Source organism: Calypte anna, chromosome 3, assembly GCF_003957555.1.
Source record: "Calypte anna isolate BGI_N300 chromosome 3, bCalAnn1_v1.p, whole genome shotgun sequence".
NCBI classification, from domain to species: domain Eukaryota; kingdom Metazoa; phylum Chordata; class Aves; order Apodiformes; family Trochilidae; genus Calypte; species Calypte anna.
The window spans coordinates 31,127,539-31,153,672 of NC_044246.1; the positions used below are offsets into that span (position 1 = coordinate 31,127,539).

Consider the following 26,134-nt stretch of genomic DNA (forward strand, 5'->3'; position numbering starts at 1 on the left):
TGCCAGGTGAGAGGAGCAGATTTCTGGCAGGGCACACAGCTACATCTTCTTTTGTTCTGCTAAAATACACTTCTTCCTGCTACGGTAGCCTCTGCTCACCACGAGACATATGGGTCCCTACCTATATGGGCCTTTGTTCTGAGGCATGTCTAGAGAAAAGTGTTTGCATTTTGACTAAAAATGCCTCTACCTCCCCTACCATCTCCCAATGACACCACGCTTTTCTTCAAGACCTTCAGGTGGTAGAGTTTAACTTCTGTGTGTCACCCCAGGAAAAGCACACCATATAATTCTAGAGCAGTGCACTATTATGACAGCCCTAATCCCAGCTGCAAACAGCCAGGAAAACACGACATACATGCAGCCCTGGGGCTCCACAAAGCTCTTCTGAAATGAAACATCAAATAAGGAGACTGATATTTCCATATTACCCAATCAAGGTATGATGCATTTTCCCTGAGGATGGGAAATTCTCTCTTCTTCCCAAATAAAAACATCTGACCAGGAGACTAAGAACATCTAACTCATTAGTCTCTTGTTAAACAGACCAACACCTTAAGCAGAGCAAACCAAATAATGAATGTGTTTGTTTAGCACAAAGTAAAAGTGAAGCTTGATCATAATTTAAAGCAAACTCACATCACTTGAAAATTCATGCATCTACAGTGATAGGCTTCAGTCCCACCTACACAGGGTATCATATTGACTACCACGATGCCATCATGTTTTGTTCCCAGGGCCAGAAGGAAAACAAGCACTGCTTCCTGGCCTCATACTGGCTAAGCACAAGACATACCTTCTACTCTAGTACTACATCAAGATAGAATAGCTACAGATGCTTAGAACTTTAAAGCTTTGAGCCTACTTTGCTTTAAGCCCCTTTGAGGCTAGAAGCTTAAATGTCTCGTTCAGGCCCCAGAACACACAGAACAGTGTTGCAAAAATACTGCAGTTAGAAGTTGGCTTGATGATGCCATTTTTTACTACATTTTAACATATTTACAGTAGCTGAAAGTGGTCCCTTAAGCAGCAAACTTTATTAAGGAGGCTTGAGAGACTATCAAGTGAGCTGATGGCCCAGTCTCTGCAAGCTCATGAAAGACAAGTTCTTGAAGAGTCCTTCTAGAAAGCCACCTTTGTGTTCACAAGCAACATACTATCAGTTAAACCTTCTGCCACCCAGAACCTTTTCAGGATCCAAAATGGTCTCATGTTTAGCATGCTACTTTGAGGCCACACACCTCAGACTGAGAGCTCTAGACTACCAACAGCTTTTGAATGGACACTGCCTTACAGTCACTCACCATCACTCCACAACTCAGCACCACATTTTTCAGGCACCACTTTCTCATTTGTGCTTGCAACTAAGTGGCTATCACAATAGAACTCTAATCTTCGTTGCCCGATCTTTCAAAAGATCCTGCAACAACCACCCAAGTAATTTTAATCACGAGTTTGCTGGCACCATTCACAAGCTGCTGGCAAGAAAAATTAAGGAGACAAGAGACAGAACAACTTTGTCTAAATTATCTCAAAATTTGTATAATATAGGCTTCAAATTTCTGTATCTTGAACTCAGCCTATACAATATATTTACAGCAATGAGCTAGGCCAGCTTTAGAAAGCATCAGGTAAGGCATGGGTTCCCTCCTTCTGAACAACATTGGCTAGTTTCTAGCCTCTGGTAGACTAAAGAAACCACTGAAAGAATTAACCCTGGATTCACAATTCAGCCACTCATTCCAGTAAGTTTTGCTTGCTTTCTGCTATCTTACATCTTGGAAGCACTTGGAGGTTAAGTTTTCTTCCTTTCTTCATCTTGCCTACTTTCAAACATGTTGATCACACAAAATTCACACACATGAAGCCTCTCAGTATGGGAACAGGCATACCTAACCCAAGAGCACCTTCATTGGATCAAAACCATTTCTGTTGGGCAACATTTTACAGCAAAGATACAAATTTTATTTTTTTTTTAAAAGACCAGGACTCACTAGTTGGTATTTCTCTTACCTGGCTTTCTACATCTAGCACTTTCTATAGTAAACAACGGGAGACTATAAAGAAAGGAACAAGAAATTATAACATAGAGGTCTGTCTCACTGCAAATTAATTTTACTCATGATCTCTCTCATGTACCTGCATGGAAGACCTTTATCCTTCCATTAGAGGAGAGGCTGAAGTTCACTGCTACTATTTTGACCCTGAAGGCAACATTTGGCATTACCCTAGTTCAGGAGAGCTGAAGCCAATGCCTTTCTTCAGATCTTGACAAACTTAACCAGTGTACCAGGGTAAATGTTCAGTCAGAGCATAAGATTAAGGACAGACTGTCTTAGTCTTGCTGATTGTATTACTCATATTGCTCCATTCTCCAAGAGACATGTTACAATTCACAATTAATGTAATTTAGTTTTTCCATCTGTTACACTGCAATTAAAGGCTACATTTTTTACTATCAGATCACATTAAACACATCAGAAGTTTTAAAGGTAGACACCACCAACTGGCTAGTTTGACCACCTGACAAATGTTAATTTCAGTGAAAAAACCCAAAGCAACAACAACAAAAATACCACATTTAGCATGGACAGATTTCAATTAATTCATTAACTCAATTAATTAATTAACTCAATTAATTAACTCAACATAGAGCAGTAATATTTTCTGTAGAAAACTGTGTACTTCCATATACCAAGAAAAGGAAGTAATATAATCTAAGAACCCTTTCTGCTCCAGTTCTTAAACATAACTTAGCTTTTTCTCTGTAGCACACCTTTGTAAAAGAACTATTTTCCATCCTTCCACATTTCTTCACCTTTGAAATGAAAAATAGGATTGGAAATGCAGGAGAAAAATAATGTCAAAGAGTTAAATATTTTAAGCATTACAATTTACAATAAAATGGTAGATGTAGAGGACAGTAGTGTTCTCATTGACACACTATGCTCAGCATATACATTCAAATCCAGAGTCTTTGGGTTGAATCATCTATAAGAAGCATAACATCATTATCACACAGGTTATAGATAAGGAATTAACTCCTAGGAATTCAAAATAATGTCCTTCAGTGCATATAATCCAAATAGCTGCAGCAGCCTATTTCCATACTGAGGACAAAAATACAGCCATAAGCCTTCTGCAAACACAACCCCCCTTGAGCCTGACCTCACTGTCACAGGATGGAACTGATGCCATCAAAAGGAATCCAGAACCACTCCTGCCCATCATTAAAGTACCAGTTGAGTTAGTCCATGTTTAATACAGAGCAGTTCAAAGGAACTTCAAATTCAAAGTATGATACTGAGCTAAACAAGTTATTTTTAACTGGCTACCTTTCTTACAAATAATACAAAGTCTAAGATTTGAGGCCCTTGTAGTGATCAGCCTGGACACAAAAATGTGCATAAGGGAGACTTCTATAACCTTTGCTTCTCCAGATTCTCACAGGCTTGTTTCTATTTCCAGATCTACAGATTTTTCTCAAACGAGATATATTCCAGGAACACCAGAGACAACAATCAAGTCTTCAAACATGAAACTGCATGAGCATGCACACAGGGGCAGGTGGAAAGGAAGGGAGTAAGATCAAAGTCAGACACTCCCTTTCACTCCCTGGGGGAAAAAAAAGAAAGAAAAAAAAAAAGATAAGAGAGGAAGCTGCTCCTGTCTCATATTTCTGTTGTCAATAGTTTTCAGCACAGATAGTATCAAATCCATCCTGAAACAGTTGACTTCCACAAGACTTTTTGTAAGAGTAACTAGAGTTCCTCTAGCTCCCAAGGCAATACAGGGAATCATTTGGGGCCTGGGGGGGGAAGCAGTATTTTGGTGACCTGTGTTGTCCTTTTGTTTGTTATTTTATGCTGAGGAAGACAAAAGAGCAATGACTGCCAATGAAATAGCACACCAACAAAGTATATTCTGGGGATGATGAGTAGCTTGAAAATAGTGTCACATCAAAGTCTGATTTGTTAATAACAAGTTATTTTCTTTAAGACAAAATCCACTTTGAAGGGAATGTTGTCTCCCATAAAATAAAAATAAATTAAAAAATGGCACGATGACCTGCTATGAGTAGCAAATTTCTGTCTAGTGTGCCAGAGCCCAACATAGGAGCTGCCTACCACATTTGTGGTTGGCTTCCTCCTGTCTGTGTTTACATGGAGCAGAAACAAATACACAGATTAGAGAGCACCAGAAGATGGAAGCACGGGTTTCCTGTAGTTCATGTCTTGATTCTCAGGTGCCCAAACAAAGCTCTTCCCTTATTAAAATTATATAGGAAGCTATAACACCTTACTGTGGGATTCACTACCATGTAAGAAAGTATCAAAACCTTCCATCAGTAAAGATACTGGATCTCTTAAGTTTTGTGAAAATAGGCAGCTAAATTCCAAAGTTATCATCATGCTTTCATACTATCTTTCTGGCCAGTTTCAAGCAGTGTTATAAGAATTAGCATGGCAGAACACACACACACATTGATTTTTCCTGCCAAACACTTTTAGCTTGCCAGTTTAGCTTAATAATGGAAATAAATAGACTCAGTGCCTTTAAAATACTACCAAGCCTCTTCTAGTGTCAATTCAAAATGGTATTTGCCAGAGATGCAGCTCTCAGGATTTGTATTTTCATGGGCTCAGCAAGCTGTTCTGAACTTGGGAAAAAAGTGTTTATACCCATAGAAATAACCTGCTCCTGCTCAGCTTTTAAGTACCTCATAGCACCAACTCAAAAGGCTTTCTGTAGTAAAAGAGGACCCTTTTAAAATTAGTAGTGGTAAACCAGTGCTTGGGTAGATTATTTTTTTTTTCCCCAAAAAAATTAAAAGCCTGAGCCCTAGAGGACTCCCCATGTAGCATCATGATTGCATACACCCTCTCTCTGTGCAACCTGCATTACCAGATTTTTTCAAACACTCTTTTTAGGCATTCTAAAACCTGTTAGCATACCACATTAGCCACAAGCTGCAAGGGATGCACATTTCTTTAATATTTTCTCTAATCAATGAACAAGGAAAGAGTAAGCATAATCAAACTGACAGGTGGATTTTGAAAATCACTTCAGGCTACAGCTAATAATAGAATACCCAATTTCAAATTAAAAGTTTGGATGAGTAGTCTGATGCCTGCAGATGCTAAAGAAACACCAGAGCTTTCCAAGAGCTGGCCAGGGAGAAAGAGCTTGCCAAAATACAGGAGCAGCAGGAGAATTTTCTCGTGCAGTAATTGACCTGAATCCAGCCTCCCGGATAGACCTTTTCCCCCAACTAAGAGGAGCTGGACTGCACACATACACAACTTCTAAAGGCAAGCTTTGCTCCAGCAAACCCAAGCCAAAGCATTCCCAACCTACCTCAGAAGAGGCATTGGCTGGCTCTAGGTCATACCATTCAGCACAATTAACATGGTAACATCAGCTCTTTGACATTGGCTTTCACTTGGTGCTCGCCACCTTAATAACTCAAATGGCCAGAGAAAGTAGAACTTAAAATTCACACTGCCACTTTCAGGATGTCCCCAGCATGGTTAGATAGTACAAAATTCCCCCAAGAACAGCAGCAATCACATAGGTGGAAACCTGCACATCATTTTACTGTGCTTCACAGTCAGAGCAATAGCTGAATTGTCTGACTCCCTCCTATGAGACAGGACTTGGACACCTTAGGCCATCTCAATAGAAAGGATTAGGGGAGGGAGAACTGTTTTCTGAGAATAAAAGAAAATGTTCAGATGTTTGTATTTGTAGATGTTTGTATATGTCATTTGTATATGACCCTGTCTGAAGACCTCACTTTAGCATCATTGCCCAAAGCTACCGAGTACCTACTTTTAATTGTCCTCAAATTCTTCCAAACCTGGGTGGTTTGGAAGAGGAAAGATGGAGCAACCTCCTATAAGCCATGTTCACAGCTTGTAGGAGGTACATGTAAAGGACACCTTACCCATATTCCTCCCACAGGCAGGCAACATTGATAGAGCATAAAGGTTCAGTCCAGTCTTGTACACATGGTGCAAAGCACAGAATTCATATCCTACATTCATAATAAGCAGTGCTTCCTTCCATAACAAGAGTTCACATGATAAAATCTACTGAATATGGAGCTGGTGCAGCAGTCATTTTCTTGACATTTTGGCATAGCAGAATACAGGCACCCAAGGAGCATTTTATGATCAAGAAAGAGTCAAATCCAAGCTTTTCAGGTGGCCTATGGGACAGAGAGTTAAAACACGGTGGCAGAACCCATTGACACTCACTAAAATCTAATATATTCAAAGTCTTTTGTTTGAAATCCACATTAAGTACAGCTGCAAGCAGGAGATGAGCTGTGCCAAGAGTCCTTTTATGTGTATTCCACTTTAAAAACATTTAAGGTCCTTCGTAGAATGCCTTTGGCATCTACCACTGAGTAAAGACAAGCCAAGTCATAAGACACTTTGTAACACAAAGATTTTCAAAACCAAACTACACAAACCAGCAACACAATTTTCCAATCCAAACAGATTAAACAATTATGTACTTAATTAGAAAAATTAGGACACAAGTTTCACCTTCTTTCTACAGACCAGAATTCATTTCTTGCTGTGGTTTAAAATGTAGCTCTGGATGACTACTGATGTGAAAACAGTAAAGGAAAGCAGGTGATTTTTTTAAGTTCCTGCATGTTTCTGTTCTCAGCAAATAAACAAATAGTGCACACAGAGAAAAAAAAAAAAAAAAAAGCTTTTTATAATTTGAAGATAACCCAGGATGTATGGGATGTATGCACTCAAACAGGAAATATTCATATGATATCCTAAAATACTTCAGATAGAGACAAAGGAGAAATAATGGCTGGTTGAGCTTCCAGTCTACAAGGGAGATTCCAAATATACAGAGGAGCAAGCGAGGGTAAAATAAAGCTGCAGTTAAAAATCACTCACCCACTGGTAAACACAGCTTAGCATCTTGTGTTATATACACCTTCAGCCCAGCAATCCAACTCAGGTGATAAGAGTTGTTTTGAGCACTGGGCCAGTTTTACACCAAAGCATCTTCACATTGCCCTAGCAGCCAAGGCAATGGTATCCGTTTTGTTTGGGTTTGGTTTTTTTTTTTTTTTTAATTCATAAGAAAAACTACTCTGGTCTCCTTGTAACACTGTTTTACAGCTTTGGCCTTTACTCATGCATTGCTCCTAATGAGCTCCTACCCACACAAGTAGTTCGCCAAGTACTTGGTGCTCCACTCCCAGCCACCCTGCCCTATTGCAGCTACAAGCAAAACCCTCACTGCTGCTGACCTGTGGGCTGGTGTTCTTCCACCTTTTGATGATTATAGCCCTTTGATTACAGCCCTAGAGCAATTTCAGTCATTTGATGCTCTCCCAGCATATCCTCCTCCCTTCCCCCTCAAAACATGCCCCAAGGACAGACAAGTTCCCGCCATGCACTGGGAAATAAAGAGCAGCAACAAAACTATGGGGATAAGACACCCCCAGTCCCATTTGCCCCTTGCTAGGACTGAAGTGCCTTAAGTACACAGTGATCCAGTCAGCTTACAAGTGCCTTGGACCTGGGAGCCCAGGTTAGCCCACCTGCTCTGCATCTGCCACTCTTTTACATGCAAGGACATCAACACCCCAGAGGAACACCAAACTCACCCTGTACACCACAGGGCTTCCAGAGAGAGCTTCCAGAAGTTGATAGTTTGGTTTACAAAGCGTGTTCTCAAAAAGCAGGAAGAGCTCTACATTTAGGAATTTCAGACTGTGAATGAAAGTAGTCCTGCAATTAAAGTAGATGAACAAGTCCAACAGTGGTGTGTTACCACGAAGTATGTGTGTGACGTTAAGCAAGTCACAAAGGGGTTGTTTCCACCTCTGACGTTGAGGAAATACTTACCCAGCCCTTAGTTCTGAAGCTTCATTAATTAACCTTTGAACACTTGAGACTGACTGCTTCGGAATTAAAGCAGTGCAAATATTTATCTGGGAAATTGGAAGAATAAAATTCAGTGAGTAAGAGTCAAACTAAAAGTTAACCTTGGTTTTAGATACCTCTTTTCCAGTTGCTTGACTGTCCTCAACTGCACAGCCTCAATGTTACGTTAATGGGCTTCTTCCTTTTTAACTGCCTTTTTTTTTTTTTTTTTTTTTTTTTGACTTGTGTGTTTAATACTGACAGTAAAATGGATCATTAGGATTGGAAATGTTCATCTCTCTGGAGCTGAATAGGATGGAGCAAGGTAAGTTTCTGTTTTCAAAATTGACATTATCCTGTTTATAGTTTTCTTTAAGGCACCATTAACAGAGAATCAGCCAAGACTGGCTGACATTGCTGCAAATAAACAATTATTCAAGAACTTTAAGCTTTTTTTTTTTCCCTATGAGAATCTTTGCAGGTCAGGCAGTAATCAGAATCTTAGGAAGATACAACCAAAAGGTCATCAGTTCCTGTATTTCATTTATTGTGTTATCTGTCACTGCACTTCCACAACAAAGTGATTTAAGGGGGTTGCATGGCTGACTTCTGAAGGAATACTGGATCAGAAACATCTTTCCTCCTTTTAACACCTCCAGCCAGCCCCCAACAGGACTACAGTTCCTCCACACAGAATTCACAGGCTATTGGCTCAGCCCACCTTTTCTTCTCCCTTCCCTTGTCCTTCTCTGCCTTGTACAGCAGCACTTCCATCCTCAGCACTGAGAGCTTGTGGCATGCAGAATCTTTCAGCATATCAAACTGTTGCGATTTGAGGAAATTAAGAAACATCATTCCATAAATTGACATTTAATTGGGCTTCACAGCTGAACAGAGTAATTTCAAAAAAATGAGTCTTTACATAAAAACTAAACTCATGGTGCAGCAGATACCTTAGAGGCCATCCATCCACTTGGGCTATGATAAAACAGCTGTGTCTGCACAGACATCTTCAAACATTCAGTTTCCAACATGCCCTTTAATATACCTCACAGCCCCTTTTGTAGACCTGGAGCTCTTTCCACAAGGCCAAAATTCCCACATTTGCCCACATCAGCCTTAAGAGACACCCAGGACCAAAGGCTTTTATAAGAACACATCCTTAAATGAGCTCCGGTCACAGACAAGTCAGTTCCAGCAGCCAAACTCACTTGAGCACCAGGACCCTGGGGGGCACCACCAGCCCTGAGTGCCCCTGCCTGCATCCCCACAACCCAAGACCCCACATCACCACCCCAGCACTGTCAGCCACACCCTTAGAGATGCCACAGCAGGGCAGGTCTCCAGCTCCCCACAGCCCTGCAGGGCCAAGAGCCCCACCAAGCCAGGCCCACATCCCATCCTGGCCTCAGCCCATCCCCAGGGAGGTGCCCAATGGCTGGGGCTGGCTCTGCCTGGCCCAGCAACCTGCATGGCATGGCTGTGAGATGAGCACATGGGACAACCAGCAGCCCTGCAAGCCCTGAACAGTGCACAAAATGGATGGTGAAAAGCAAGGTCTCCCACCAAAAAATATATTCTTGCAGCCAGCAACAAAGGCATCCACAGCTGAACTCTGAAACACCTCTTGCCCATCACTAGAGAGCCAGCTGCAGGGCTGCTGCTGCCCTTCCTCCTGCCTCCAAAGGTGTTCAGGTTTTCTTCCCTTCTCTGCCAGCCTTGTCAGCAGCATCACTGATCTGTAACTATGTTCTAACTAAAAGTCAGCTTCAACATCACTGCTGCTGCTCCTCACTGAGCATCACAAGATTTGAGAGGGGAAGGACTGTATGTTAGGGCAGAGGAGAGATCATGTTCCTTTTCCCCAAGTTCCCACTTTATTTCCTGCAGCTTCTCAAACAACATGTCACAGTAACACCAAACAGGCATGTCTTTGCATATATCAATTCTCCTCCTGTAACACATCCTCTGCTTGCTGTTATTCTTCCCCCTCTCCTTACCATAGAGCACACAAAGACTCCTCATCTATAGCAGCAGAGCTCAAAGACAGCTGCTCTGGGCACAGCTTTTCTGCAAGCCCATCTTTACCCACTCACAGATGGCTTTCCTTCTTTTTTGCCTTGTCTGTGTATTTCATAGAGCCATAGAATCATTGGATTGCTCAGGCTGGGTAAGTCCTTCAAGATCGTTGAGTCCAGCCTCATCCTAACCTTACTACCCTATACCAAATGACCCAACTACTAAACCATGTCCCCAAGCAGTACATCCAGGCAATTTTCTATAAAGAAGTGTCTCGTGATATCCAACCTAAATCTCCCCTGATACAACTTGAATCCATTTCCCATTGTCCTGTCATCCGTCACCAGTGAGAAGAGACAAGCCCCACTCTCACTACAACCTCCTTTCAGGTATTTGTAAAGAGTGATGAGGTTTCCCCTCAGCCTCCATTTCCCCAGATTATACAGCCCCAAACCTTCAGTCACTTTGGGGCATTTAGCTTTTAATGCAACTTTCTTCACATTGATTTGCTAACCTATGGCTTGAAAACCTAACGAAAACCAAAAAAACCCCAAACTAAACACACACACCCCCACAAAAAGTAAACAAAACCAAAACAAACAAAAAAACAGTAAGAAAAGAAACTTTGACAACCGCTAAAGAAAAAATCATACAGGATGGAGTCAACATAAAAAATGAGTCAGTGTGGGAGGACAGTCAGACATACTCTAACTTCGCTCCTTTTATGCTTAACACTGTAACACTGCAGCTGTGAAAATCAGAAGGGAAGAATCCTGCTTTTTCAAGGCAACCTGTCTGCTGGAACACAGCCCCAGTGGTCCTGTGCAGTACTGTGGAAATAATTGTGTGTATAGTTCAGGTTTTGCCTTTTTGTTAAGATTTTTTAAAAAGTCAAAAGGATGAGAAAATAGTGCTAGTCTGGATTAACACCAGATGTCATAATGCAATAGGATGAGCAGGTCACTTTGAATCTAATGTTGAAAGACCATAATTTTCTAACACTAACTCTTTGTACCACAGCTGAAGTACTAAAATTAAGTAAGTGTTAAGCTGCGCTTGGTGAGTGGAAAATTGCTTCTATTACAAATTTGCCTCATAATGTGCCTCTGAGAAGTACAGACTGCAGCAGATCAGCTCAAAACTGTCTATTATTTAATTTTTCTATAGTTTGTATATCAGACATTTGGACCTGGTGGTTCGTGTTCCATGAGAAACTCATTATGGCTACCAATTATTTATCTTGCAGGACACCTGTCTGTTCAGAAAAATCAGAGGGAAAGACATTTACAAAGGCAGTATCACCAGTCAGTGACAGACTTAGAGAAGTGCAGCTGCAGAAATGTACCTGCAGACACTTGCCCAGAGCCAATGCACAAGTTACAAAAGATACTGGACAAATTTTTGTCCCAAAAGCAGCCTCTAAAGCAAGAAAAGCAAACTTAAAACTACTGTCAATCTCATTGTCAGTACAACTTCTGAAGTTCTCTCCACTGCTGTGAGCATTCAAAGTCTAACAGTGAAGAGGAAGACAAAATAGGACAAGCTGAATCTGGGATGTAGGGCTCAGGAAGAAAGCAGGCTACTGAGCAATTACTTATATTTATCAAATTGGCACCTTCTGCTGCCCCAAGTCCTGCTGCTAGAAGCAAGCCAGCAAAGTTTAGGTGAGAAGACATATACACACTTACCTGGATCAGAAGTACCCACTAGTGAAATAAAAAACATGAAAAAACTTAGAAACAAAGCAGGCAGCCTGACACAGACTTTCTATATATATCCTACCATCTACCTTATTCCTGCATCTCCAGGTTCACCCAACTTTCCATTTTCTCTTTTGCTTCTCCAATTTCTTCAGACCTGGTCCTGATAAGCCAACGCTTCCCACTGATTTAGCACATATCCTTCTACTACCAATTACAGAGATAGATGAAAGCAAGCTCTGGAGAAGAAAGGAGTATTTTTGCTCCGCTAATCAAAGATGTGCTGTTTAGAAGAGCACAGAACTTGTTCTCCACTTGCTGACAGTGCAGAAATAGGTGGAGAAAAGGGTGGGAAAATTCTCATCTCCTCAGAGCTCTATCAACAACTACAGCCTCCACACTTTCTAAGACAAGGGTTCCCAAAAGAGACTCCCAACCCCTCCATCCTCATGATCACTTAAATTTTAGAGCAGTTCCCAAAGCAGAAGATGTGTCCTTGTGGTATGCATCCTAAAAGGGTAAATTATCCCAGAGCCACAGGCAAGAAAAGCAGGGATGAAGCCATCAGGTGGAAGTGTGAGCAAGATGCAAGGTGGAGCAGCAAATTCTCTGGGATTCATGCCACTGCTACTAAATTATGTAAAACAAGCACCACAGGAAATACAAGACTAAGTGCCAAGAGATTATGAATTTTGAGAACTCTACCCCTCATGGTGCCCGTAACTTCAATAATAAAGTCAATCCCGTGATACAATGGCAGCAGTACTCTATCATATTTATCACAACACAAAATAACATCAACTGGCAAGATCATGTGATTATGGGAAAAGAGTTTCCAAAAAAACCTGCTTCCCCAGAAAGAACCGTCAATAATAATAATAATAAAGCATGTCTGGCATTCTAGTCAGGGGTAAGGTTAATTAAAAAAAAATACAAGATACACACTGCTCATTATGCAGAAAAAGTAAAGAATCCTGCACTCTGCAAGTGTCATGTCATTTGTAAGCATAGAGAAGGAACTGCCATCCAGTCACTGTAAGGTTTAAACTTCATTTAGCCTTCTTTAGTACCAGACTCTGGTATTCTAATGTTTTCATAACTGAACTGTCAAAGCAACTTAAGCTTATCCAAAAATATCCATAACATGCTGGTTAAGGAATTGTTGTCTTATTTGTGCTTCTCTACATAAGTCCAAAAGGATCACTAGAGTGTGAAATTACTAAATGAAGAGGCATTGATCACAAACTACACTGAACACTGGAAGAGAGAAGCATTCAGCACTTCTTAACTATACCCATGACACAGATCCAATCCCAGCAAAACATTTGTTCAAAATCAAGTGCTGTCTCCAAAGCAAATGTACTGTATTCTCGATATTAAAACAGGACATGCTAAGTCTACACTTGGTTGTCACTCCAAAGCAGAGAACCCATCATGGTTTTTGTCATCATACACTTTCACAGGGCAGAAATAGTTTGGTATTAGCCAACACGTGTTGTATTGTATGCTAAATCACTGTACACAGTCATCCTCAGGAGGCACAAGAAGTAAAGCCATTAGTAGCCTTCTAAATGGTGGTATTTTGAGCCTTACACCAGAGGAATGACTTTCTACATAGCAGTCACAGGACATCCCTACCTACCTGACTCACAGTAAGCAGGTCACTATCCACCTCCAAGTAACAGAAGCTCAGTTGACCTCTTCCCTGCAGCTTGTACATAATTCTGTATCTGGGAAGAGTGCAATCATTTGGTAACAGCTAAGCCCATACCGTGTTATTCCACACTATGGAAAGCAATATTTAAAAAAAGAAGAGCTCGTTCTCACAAGCTGCACTACATGGAAGCAACATTTGAGTGTGCTCTGAGCTCCGCTGCTAGTCAACACAGGAGGAAAACACAGAGCATTTTCTACAGTTAAAGGTTACTGCACCCTATCCTAACATTTTCATGCTCATACAGCTTGGAAAGCACAAACGATGCTTGGAACTGGCTTTCTAGCATTGGAAAGATCTGTTTCCCTTTCAGAAAGGAATACATTTCATACAGCTCTAGCTTAAGATCCCTAAGTGTTGACCTAGCACTCCAGATGAGTTTTGACATTCATCAAGTTTTCTCCTTCACTCACACCATGGTGGTACCACATTGTCCTAGGGTGACCCTTGGTGACTGTGGCTTTTCCATGCTAGATCAAATCTGACAGATTGCTTTATGTTAAGAGTTGAGGTGAAAAAGACCCTAGGAATACACTTTAAAAAACCATCTCCACCAAATAGTATCAACACCAAGTCCTCTGCACTAAGGGATTTTAGGCTAAAACAGCAGTGCAATTAAGTAGGTTCGCCTCTTGGGGCACTTCAAGGATTAATTACTCCATCAGAGTACTTGAAAGAACACAAGGAAAAAAGCACACGAGATAATGAGACCTCTAAATGGCTCTCCTCACCTCAGCTTTAGCAGCCCTGTAAAATAATCTGCTAGTCTCCAGTATTGATTTTCTCTACACCAAGAAGCTGTATGTAATTGACTTCTGCAATAAAATTCATGTGGTATGGGTAATCAGATGTCCTAAACACTCATGGTCTTTTCACTGGATCTTTGTTTTACCAGGCAATTAAAGTGTTACTGGTTGGAATATGACAGTTTCCAAATGTCAGCATTTCTTACTCAAAAATATTAGGTCCTGTCAGATTTTATGCAGGAGACAAGAAGTCTGTCTTCTGCTCTGGGAGAAATTGTTTTATGCCATGGTAGTAAAACATCTCCTCTTGCCCCCTGCAGAATGTAGGAATAACAATCTTCTTAATGTAGAAATATAGTCTGCAAGAGATCTGGAGAGATTCTCATGGTTGGTAACAAGTCATTCCTTCAAGCATAGCAGTGTGCTTTATACAGTGATATCCACTAGACCTCTCCCTCCCCCAAGATGCTAATTTTGAGCAGCAGGCAGACCAGGGACTGGCAGTCAGTGCATTTTGGCAATGGTCCACTGGTGTCAAGAATTATCAGCAGGAGTTCTAACACGCTTTAAAGCAGACACTCCTCTTCCCCAAGGGCCAGAGACACCAGTGCACTCCCCAGGGAAGTCCCTGGACTGTGAAAGATGGAAGAGCACCTGAGAGATCCTTAAAATTATTTCACTAAACAGGTACAAATCTAGAAAGTAGAATAATCTGCTGTGACTATTTCACCAAGAAAGAAGACAAACTGTAGGAGAAGGGAGTTAAAGACTGTATGGGACCCCTATTTGATTACAGTTCTTCTTGCTGCTGGATTTCCAAAAATGTATTTTGGCCCACAGTCCTGCCTCCTTCCACTTGCTATGTCCAGTGCACTGCAAGCTATTAACCCAGAGCAAGAGCCAATGATTCTAATAAAATGTGTAACTACTACATTTGATAAGGTGCAACATACCATCTTGAAATTAAAAAACAAAAAAATTAAAAACCCACAAACAAACCAGGAAAAAGCATTCAGACATTCAGAGACCTTGAAAAGCATTCAAGACAAAAGGGAGAGGCTGTTCAGGTGTTCACTTTTACAGTAGTCCTGGAAGCCTTTGTTGTAGGCAACCTGAGACAAGACTGCCTCCAGATTATGAAGCAGAGAATTGCTGTCTTGCTTTCTCATATAAATGCATTCTTTGTTTATCAGAATTACTTGAATACACCAAAGTAAATCTGTGCAAGAGTTTGCTCTTGTTAAGCAAATAGCAACTGGATATTTATAAGCAAGTCAGTAAATCTTTAGCTAAGTAGACCAGTAAACTTGCACTACAGTGACAGCTGAAGTACGAGCTAAGATTTTTCTGGCTGCCAGTGAGTTAGTCCCCACTAGCACTCCAACTCACATTAGTCTCTACACTCAGAGAGCATTCAGTTTTCAATAGTAAGGGGAGGCATTCAACCACAATCCAAATTTAGGGAGTTCTGTTAATTGTCTTAAAAACAAAACTAAGCAGTCTTGCCTCAGTGCACCTGAAAAAGGTTAGACAGTAAGCCTGAAATGGCATAATTACTATTACCAAAAAAACCCAAAAGGACCTAAGAATTTACTCCAGAACATCTTAACTTCTTTTCTGACAAAAAAAAAGAAATGTTGCATGTGCTTCAGGTATTATGTTTTAAAATGTAAAAGTTCAAGGCATTCTTTTCATTTAAGGTACGTGTGTCAAAATGTTATGTATCAGTCACCGAAAGCAGAAAAAATCTAACATGCTAGAGTTAATTTATGTATCTACTTCAAAGAAGTTATTTTTTAGCACTTGAGTGATAAGTTAGAAGTCTTAGCAACTAACATCATATGTTTTCCAAGTACTGCTAAATTAATTCCATTAAATACTACTGAGCATATTTCTCTCACAGTCCACAGATACCTACTGAAAAGACAAATTATATTATGAGTGACCTACAGAAGAACCACCATGTCTTGGTACCTCTGCCCCTTAACTGTGTTCATCACGTGAGCCCAGTGATGACCAGAGTAAGGACAATGAAGTGCATTTCCAACCTATTTAAACCTCACCCTGGAATGAAAGTCCAGGCAAACCTATACCAAGCAAGCATTGGCCTTTTGTCTGTTTCTGTATTTTATGAATGGGGTAGGAAAGAGCCTAGTGCCTAAAAGGTTTAAAAGATATATTCAAATATATGGCATAATGTGGGAAGAAACATCATATAACTGAGTTTTCCCATTTTTAAAAATATACCAAATGCAAAGAGCTTATCTGCAAATGACAAAGCAGAACCTGTGACTGAGGAGATCCCTTGCCAATTCTGTGTTCTGTTTTAATCCTATTAAAACAGTCTGATTAGAGGGTTTTCATTAGGGATTGATTGTGCCATCATCTGCATTTATGAAGTGCAACACACAGGACCAAAGTGAATGATAACCTTCTTGGCAGCACACTCAGAATGGTGAACTCAGTCACCACTGGAAGCGTCACCTGTAAAACAGCATCACTGTCCAAGACAGACAGTTTACTCACCACTAGGCCACTTCAGATCAATGCTCTGCTTTGTACCAGCTCTGTTCTACATGAAGATGAGTATTACATTGAATTAATTCAAGCTACCAGGATTCTAATAATAAAAAACCTATAGCAAACTCTGATTTTTCTCTAAGTGTAGATCCACTAGATCTGAGCTCCTGATAAATACTACATAGATTGAAAGGATACAAAATGCCTTCTGGCTGTGATATGTGTGCTCCCCGAAAATAGTTTCAGATACCATGTTGAACTGGTTCCTATAATAGATACCATACTCCCTAGCAGGGGGAAAGAAAGACAACAGTTCTACTATTCAAATATGATCCTCAGAATTAAATACTTATCACTTCAAAGAAGATTTGATTTATTTCAGAATGTACCCCTGCCCAAACAATTCCTCATTCCAAGATCTTGAAGCAGATCTAAACCCAGGCTTAATTTATTCTACCTTTGATGTAGAGTCATACTGCTGCATGTAATTGAGATTTTACACACACCCCTTTCTCGAACATAAATATCTCCTAGAAATCTTGACTTCCACAGTTCCATGTGTCACACAAGGGGACAGCAAAAGAAACTGACAATGTTTTATGACAGGCAACCGAAGGCTGCAGTGACACAGATAGATGGCCATGTCTAATTTACTCAATTTGTGCTGTCAAATAGAACTTCCAGGAGTTAGATGGAGGGAAGGGGAAAAAAGAGAACTTAGTTTTCCTTATACTGCAGGCAAGACACAAGGCTGCTGGAAGAATGGGTTGATACTGCTGCTGCTGCTTTATCACCTGTGGTGACAGGAGACAAGGTGACTGTAACTCAGACACATAAATGACATATGGGTAGCATGCAGTTTTCACCAGCATCTCCTGCTTCACACACATGTACAGTAGTACACCAGCATCTCCTCCTTCACATACATGTACAGTAGTATGCACTACAAAATTGATCTGGGGCCCAGCACAGCACCCTTTGAGTAGCTAGACATAAACTAACCAAAAGGGAGAGTTATGAGAACACAAACAGCAATACTGGAAGCCTTTGCAAGGCAGTGGTCAATAGAAAATCAGTTGAGCTTCATGACAACCTTATCACACTACTTGTGAAAGTAAGCCTGATTTCAGGTAGAACATCACTTTATTTAGACACAAGATTAGAAACATTCTCTGTGCTTTTTAAGAGGAGGCAGATGTGCCATGAAATAAATATTCTCCTCAGTTAAACAGGGTAATTTGTGTTTCGAGCATTTGCTTCCCTAGCATGGTTTAGCTCTGCTAATACAAAGCTATGAGAATAATGTGGAAGACCCCCACTCTGACTTACCCTCTCAGAATACAGGGGTACAAGGGAAAAAGAGGGCACAGGACAGCTCAGTGTCTTCAACAAAGCACAACATAAACACCTATCTATGGACAGATCATCCATGTTGTAATTTAATTGTGCTACAAGTATAGACACATCCAAGTTAGACACAGGTCCAGAAGAATGCAGATGAGTTTGTGTGATGAACTTGAGAGGGACAAAGGGGTAGACTAATGATTGATTCCCCCCTTTCAGTTGTATGTTCACTGCATAGTTTGCAACATAGTTTAGAAATTTTTTTTAATCCAGCTTTTTTTCCATTGTATCCATGTTCTCTCTTCCACACACCCCCCATTCCCCACCCTTGTTACCCTGAATAATCAAGCAATGAATCTATGTAAAGCAGTTTGCCTAAAGGCAGAAGAGTCTTTGTAGCCACAATGGTTGAAAGCTACTTTTTATAAGAAGTACAATTACAAAAAATTATGTGAGGTAAGCAATCAATTATTTCTTTGCCTTGTTATAAAACAACCACACCTGCTGCTTCAGCAAAGAGACTGGTTGAATCTTGAACACAGAGGGAAAGGACAGAAGATTTGCAGTGGAATAACTGATTAAATACGAAGATTTATATTGCGAAGCTTCTAAATTAGAAGTAAAGAATATTGCTGCTACTTAAGATAAAATAATGAACCATGAGCAGTGCAGAAATGACATCCAGGCTATATAAAGCTCGAGCAGTAGAAATATAATTTTCTTGAACTCCTTTGAGATGTAGTACAAATTTTGCATGTAAAAAGAAGAAAAATAGCTGAATGGTGGCACATTTCCTACTAGATTAGGATCTTTAGAACCTATCTTTAAGTTTAAGGGTTTAAACCCCCATGAAGAGACAAAAGGCCCTGGTTCCACAACCATCAAGTGCTTGGCACCTTCACAGGTACTTAAGATCACTCCTCTGAAAGAAGCATCATGAATTTTACAAGGATTGTTTAACAGCAACATGCATTTTATAGGCCATGTTGGGCTTCCTATTTTCGAGTCTTGGGACCCAAATGCCTTTCTTCTGTTGCCACATATTGTAAGTCTTAGCTACATCCGTGTCACCCATGTCCTTTGTAGGTCTCTGGTCACAGCAACCATTCCACTGACATGGGTACATTAAGCAGCATCTCTGCCCTCATGAAAGGGCTCATAAATTCATGCTGTACACAGTGGAGATTGGATATTAGTAAAAGTCCAAAAGAACACAAATAAATTTCCAAGCAATTTAATGGACCTTTGAGTGCTTCAAGGCATCTTGACTGTGCATACATAGGAAGTACTCTATTTCCTGCAGACTTGTATCCTTTCAAGGAGTGACACTGTCTCTAATTCTGAAACTCCTCCCAGCCTCTTTCCATTTTTGATTGATTTAGAGAGGAGTCCACGTGCAATTACCATTTGTGAGATCTTGGTCCAAGTTAGAAGGAGTCTATCCAAAGAGTCAGAGAGTCAGCAGAAGTTGTGTTTTGTAGTGTTTTATTCAGTGGATTTCCTTACCAAACTCCTCTCTGGGAAATGAATAATGAATTTCAAACATTACCTCACCATAGCCTGAGGAGTAAGTAGTACCTGATCATACCATCAGGTCCACATCACTACATGGCAGCCTTAGCAGCGTGCTGATCAGGCTGGTTTAGAAAGATGTTTTGGGTGTGGGAGGAAGTGTTTGGCCCTGAAGTTCTTGCACCATTTTATTCAGCATTCATCCAAACCAAAAGCAAACCAGACCACTGGTAACTATGGCAACTGCCTCAGACACAAAGGACCTGTGGGGTGTGTGGAGTCACTGACCCATGAGACAGTGGGCTGGAGAAGTGGGATGACCTTCTCCATATCATGCAGAAGGTCAGTGCCCCATATAAATACAGTTCCGAATAGCAGGGTGAGAAACAGCTGCAACCAAGTCCATCAAATCCCATAGGATGTGCCTCTTTGGCTGCAAATCCACAGAGGAACCAACACCCTGTACAGCAACTAGTTATAGAGCACACACAGCACTGCTCTTGACAGACCATCCATAGGCATCAGTCTGCAACTGGATTCAGGATTGAGAAAATAGTTTGGAAACCTATTCAAGGCAGCTAATTCGTTCAGAGCTTCCCCACAACCCTTCCTCCCAACCTACCTTTAACACCATGCCACTAGCTTTACCACTACAGCCAACACAGCTGTGCAGCAAGAGAAGAAACAGAGGGCTAGAAGTTTTTCCTTTTGTGATCTGGCTCTCCAGCATGAATAAGCACCTTCCTCTTGACTCCTGTCTAGCACCAACCAGTCCAAATTGAAAGGTATACAGGCCAACAGACTCTGATGCTGTATTAGGGACAAGCTGTCACTGTCAGCATATCCCAGCAGCTTCGGGAAGACTGTCAAAGAGGGTGTCCTCCCACACCACAGTCACAGAGCACCCAGGGAAAGGGATCCCAATCCATAATCCATGCAGGACCAAGTTAAATTGTTCCTTTCCCTCCCATACTGCACCAATACTTTATTATTGTTGTTATTATTATTATTATTCACTAATGGCCACAAATTGGCCCTGTCAACACAACATTTCTTATGCACTTCAGAGCTTCATTCCATTCTTGTCATTGCAACACCCATATCAGGAAGTGAAAGAGAATCTTACATATGACAATTGCCCATCTGGCATGGCTTGGTACTTACTCTTTAAAGAAATGTTTGCGGTGCTTTTATGGGCAGCTCTTTCAGTTATATTTTCTTGTATGTTGAATTTTCAACAGAATTTCAGGACATTTTGCCTGGAATGTCAAGTGGGGAAGCTTGGAAGTTATCCCCTGTTACTTTCAGACCAACATTGTATCCTTACTAAACACGGCTTTCCATACATAAATAGACATACTCTTATTAAAAAAATTGTTATCCAACTAAGTCTGTCGATATCTCATAATCCTACATTCCACTCTTCGAATCTAAGGGCTCATTTGATTTGCACATGCATGTCTCTACATTAAAAAATACTTGGCAATAAACCCATAGCACAAACAAAATCTTTCTTCATTGTTTACTAATGCTGTGCAAAATCTGTCTCCTCTCAGTGTGCTCCTTCTTTCAGCATTCTGCCATTTATAGCAAATGCTGTCATTGTGGGTAGGCAGGACCCCTGAGCATAGTAATTCACCTGTAAAGTTGAACAGTTTCTGGGGACAAATCCAGATATATTTTCCTATATCAAGTTGCACAAGTTTGGCAGGTGCAGACAACGCTGATCAGACATCTGGAAAACTAGACTGTCATCACTTTCACACTGCAAGTGAAACAAGTTGCAAACCATGAGGGAATGAATAGTGATGATGCAAGTTGTTCTGTGCAGCATTATTTAGCAATTCGCAACCAATAATGGATTTAGCCCAAAGTATGAAGCATCCATCTGTGGAGAAACTATTTTTACAGACAGGATACGTAGTAAAGGTCAGCACTGAAGTCAGTTTAAGTCCTGCATTTATGGCACTGTATTTTCAGTATACTAACCTGTGACCACAACCTCAGTTTCAGCAACCAAGGCAAACAGTTATAAAACTCCTTTTTTTAAATTAATTAGCTGCAGGAGCAAACAGCCAGTCTGATGTACATCTGAAGCCCTTGACCTGACAGGTTCTGAGCCAAACAAATCTTGATAAGAATCTCTGGTCCTACTAAACTTTTCCACCTTAGTAACCACCTTTACCATTCAGACCAGTGTTTATCCCTCAAGTCTGAATCACTCAGATGTAACCTGTCTAAATTTCATCTTTGCCTCAAGGATCCATGGTCAGCATTAAAAATTGTCTCAAAGAGCTCTTTCTAAAGTGCTTCCCACAAACTCCATTATCCTGCTTGGCACCCAACTTTTAAAACTACAACGGAACTGCTAAAACCAAGATCCACTAGAAAAAAAACACCAACAAATCTGTCTTCTTATTTCTCAACTTCATTTCCTAAACTATGTCACCAAGCCAAGACAAGCTTAAAGCTGACTTAACTTGCTCGTACTTGAGATACATGTTTATCTTTGAATAAAAGGAGTATTCCTGCAAGTGCAAACTTACTGAAGAATCTCAGCACAATTTAATAGAAAATATAATTTAAGTGGGAAACAGTGGGCAGGCACTACATTTACGCAGTCCCGCAAAGAGACACCCAGGTCTTCTTGCAGACTTTCAGTGCACTGCACTGCAGTCACACTCTACTTTCTTATTGTTGCTGTTTCCATGAATGGAGCGCATTGCTCCTTAGAAACAAAGACCCAAATCAGAATAGATGTGAAACACTGACACTGGTTAGCTCTTTCAGAATTACCAGTTCCATGGCTATTTCTGACACTGGGGAGGATTTTGGGTTGTTTCACTGCTTAAGTGTCATTGTATCAGGAAGTAGTGGTAGATCTCCCAAACACATTCAAGTGAGAAACTCTCACTCCTCAGCCTGCCTTCAGACAAGGTTATTAACTGTCTGCATGGGTGATTAAGTTTCAGCCTGAGAGCTACATCTGAAAACTTGAAAGTAATTCAACTAAATTCAAGCAAAGCATCTTGCATTAAATTACTGATGTCTTTAATCACTACACTCATCATGCATCTTCAACTTTATTCTGATAGTATATTAATTGCTTGACCTTTCCACTGTCATCCATGCTGATACTGGGTAGAATTCATGTGTAAAAAGCAGAGAAGCAAAGACAACTTAAACATTTTTACTTCAATCTTCAAAGCTAAAACCATTTTTTGCCTGTTGCATCAAAACATTTTTTACCTTTAAAGTAACCTTAGAAACCAAATCACCATTCTTTTTATGCAGCCATATATGGTCCCCATCTCAATTAGGAGCCCTCCTGCTAATATAGACCTCCTTCCATTTCAGTCAGCAATCACAATGAGGAAAATGATGAGAGATTTTTTTTTTTCCCTCCAGCAAGCCAGTTATTTGTTAGGATGAAGAACAGCAGTAATTCCTCTGGAACCTTAGTTTGGTTCCATATATAACATCCTTTCTTACATATATACTAATTATACTTGCATATCAAAAGCACACAGCACAAACAGGCTTGGTGTTTTTTGAACAATGAAAGTCAAACCCGAGTCTGATAGATCCAGTAGGCCAGCTACTAACTACATTATCAGCTCATGCAAACAAAACCCTCAGTTCACCCAAACGATTGATTCTAAGTACTTCTGGCCTCAAAGAAGTCCTTTTATCCCTCAGGCTGTGTGGCCTAACAAATCATGAGGCATGAGAGGCATGTCACACCAAGGCGAAGAGTAACAACTGCTTATTTTTAACCACAGTTTCCATTTATATCTCTCTTTCCCTTAGCTCATGGATGTTAACAGTTAAGGAGGTTTAGCTCATCACATGCACATATTTTATAAGGGCAAGTCCTTCTGACAAATTTGCTGATAAACTGGTTTTGAGATGAAAGGAAGTGTCTTTAAATGTTTGTATCATGTACATGCTAGATATTCAGGCCTGGTTATTTAGGCCTTCACATCCACACTTCAGAGACTGTCAAGCTCTTGCCTTCCTAGCTCCAGAACACCCAGGAGCCCGTGGACAACAGGTCAGCTGCAAAATTCACTTTTGACTTCAACAAATTACACTTCAAAAGTCACCAGCAAAAGTGACTTAGACTACTGATGCGAAATGCATGTGCAAATTTCAGTTTACATTTAACCATTTTCATCCTTTGTAACAGCAAACACTCAAGGTGAGAGGGAGGTAGGATACCCTGAGGACTCGAAGGTCTACATTACTAATGAAGCTTTGACAAGACAAAGTACCGGTACTTCCTTTCCTTACACCATTGTCATCTGTCTAGGGAGGCTCACAGTTACCATTCCTCTGAATAATCTTGAAAATTCCTCCCGTTCACCTGTCCTTCACTGAGGAAAAATCATTCTTGCTACACTCACTTTTTTTTTTTTTTTTTTTTTTTTTTGCACAGAATAACAGAAAAACAGCTTTGATACCAACAAATTAGATACAACATTCCCCACCCTCAGTATCTTCGATTCTTATCCAAACGATCCATTTATTAATCGCTCACTGAAATTTCCTGCCCAGGATAATACAAAACCACGGTCTAGTGGGGACCCTTACCCGCACCGGAGTCCTTCCTCCACAACAGTCGCCCCCGCACAGCCCACACAGCCCCCTCCTCCTCCCCCTCCCTAATACCTCCCTCTCCCCTCCTCGGGCGGCACCTCATTCCGGCCCGGCCAGTTCGCGCCTAACGGGGACCGACACCCCCCATCCCAGCCCGGAGAAGCAGCGCAGCCTCCGCGCCCCGGCCCGCCCTGCCCCAGGCTCCTGCAGGGACAGCGGCTCCCGGCCCAATGTCACCCCGGGACAGGCACCAGCGGGAACCTGGCATCCCCCACCTGCCGCAGCCCCCGGGAGGAGAGGGGCCGCTCCGTGAGCTGGCCTGTGGTAGCCGCCGCCTGCCCCCAAAGGGCGGTCCCCTCCCATTCACCTCGGAGGACACCCTTTCTGCGGGATAGGACACACCGACCCCCCTCACTGCGGGACAGGGGACACCGTCCCCTTCTTCCCCGCGGCCAGGCACCACGGGGCGGCGGTAGGGAGGGGGCGGCAGGCCCGGAATGTCATTTGGAGGTGGCGGTGACAGCTCGCCCCTGCCCGTCGCCGAAACGCGACTCGGGGCGGGAGGAGGATGCCGAGGGTGCGGGAGGCAGCGACAGGAGAGGGGAATGCGGCGACGGCAGCCGCGCCGGGGACCCCGCCACCCCGGCTCCGCACCTCGCAGCCGTAGAGCTGCCCCAGCTGCTCCACGATCCACTCCTCCAGCACCAGCCGCTTCCGCAGCTCCTTCCGATCGTATTTCACCGTCACTTTCCCCTGCTGCTGGCGCCGCTGCTGGACCTGCACCGCCGCCGAGACCGAGTCCTCCCGGGAGGAGCCTCCGGAGGAGCCGCCGCTCCCTCCGCCGCCTCGGGGGCTCTGGAAGAAAACGCGGTTCCCGCCGCCGCCGCCGCCCGCTGCTGCTGCCGCTGCCGCCGCCGCCGCCGCCTCGCTGCCCCCGGTCGCCACCGACATGCTCCGCTCCGCCGCGGCTCTCACCGAGCCGAAAGGCGCCCGCCCGCCGCTACCGCCGGGCCGCAGCAGCCACCGCTTGTGCGTGTGCCCGGCTCCCCCGCACCTGCCGTTTAAAGCCTCTCATGGCACCGCGGCGCAGCCGGCCCCGCCGCCGAGGGGGCTGAGCCCAAACCGGAGAAGGGAGGAGACAGCCGAGGGGCGGTACTAGTCGGCCCAGCACGGCACTGCACAGTACTGCACAGTAGACGACGGCACGGCGGAGCACTCTCGCCGCCCCGGCCCGCCCCGCCCCTTCGCCTTGGCCCCGCATCCTGACCCCAGATGAGCGGAGAGCGGAGCGCGGACCCTCCCGACGGAACCGCGGTGCCGGACCGGTGCTAGGATGGGGAGCGGACGGCTGCTCCTCCCTGTCACCGGTGCCGGAGCAGCGTGTGTCGGCGGCGGGGAGCCAGGGGAGGCTCCCCAGAGACTTCTGCTGATGGGTAGTTTACGGCTTTATTTTTTATTATATTTTTTTAAAGGAAGTGCAATTTTGTCCCCTCATGCACGCAACGTTTATAAATAGTGTATCTGAAGCATCTAAGCCACTGAATGCGATGGTTTCTTCTCTGTGAGTGTGTGTGGGGTTATATGAATGATTTCAGGGCAGTGAACCCAAATAGAAAGCAAGTGTGTTGAGCTATGTCCGGTTGGTGTAACAATTAACCATTTGCAGATGGCTGTCTTTCTGAAAGGCACCGGCTGGCATCAGTGTGTTCAAGCAGTTTGGTGTCTCAGGAGGCACTGGGTGAAACCATGGATGATGCACGACACTCACCAAAAGGAGACTGTGCAAGTGAACAGCCAACGTGACACTGGGTGGTGTGGGGCTCCGGACAGTCCTGTTAACAAAGAGGTTATCCTGTGACAAGGGGCAGAAGCCAATGCCCAGTGGAAGTGCCCAGTGTCCCAAGGCTTGGCTATGGCTGTGGGGACCTTCACACACTGACTTGCGGGAGGATGTCTAAAGTCAGCAAGAGGTAGAGGGGAAGGGGACATGGATCACCGGGCATAATCACCTAGGTATATCTGTTTCAGCCAAATCCTTGCTGCAGTCTGGCATGCTGGTGTGTTTGCAGTGGTGTT

The 26,134-nt window shown here is 42.5% G+C and overlaps 1 protein-coding gene across 1 annotated transcript in view; it reads right to left on the reverse strand.

Moving 5' to 3' along the window:
* The window catches only part of PPP1R14C (protein phosphatase 1 regulatory inhibitor subunit 14C), a 51,708-nt gene extending 26,624 nt beyond the window's left edge, over nucleotides 1–25,084 (reverse strand). The window contains exon 1 of the mRNA XM_030447624.1: nucleotides 24,713–25,084. Coding sequence (XP_030303484.1) covers nucleotides 24,713–25,009 — 297 coding nt within the window. The 5' untranslated portion in view covers nucleotides 25,010–25,084. The remainder of the gene's footprint in view (nucleotides 1–24,712) is intronic.
* Between the last annotated feature and the right edge of the window lie 1,050 nt (nucleotides 25,085–26,134).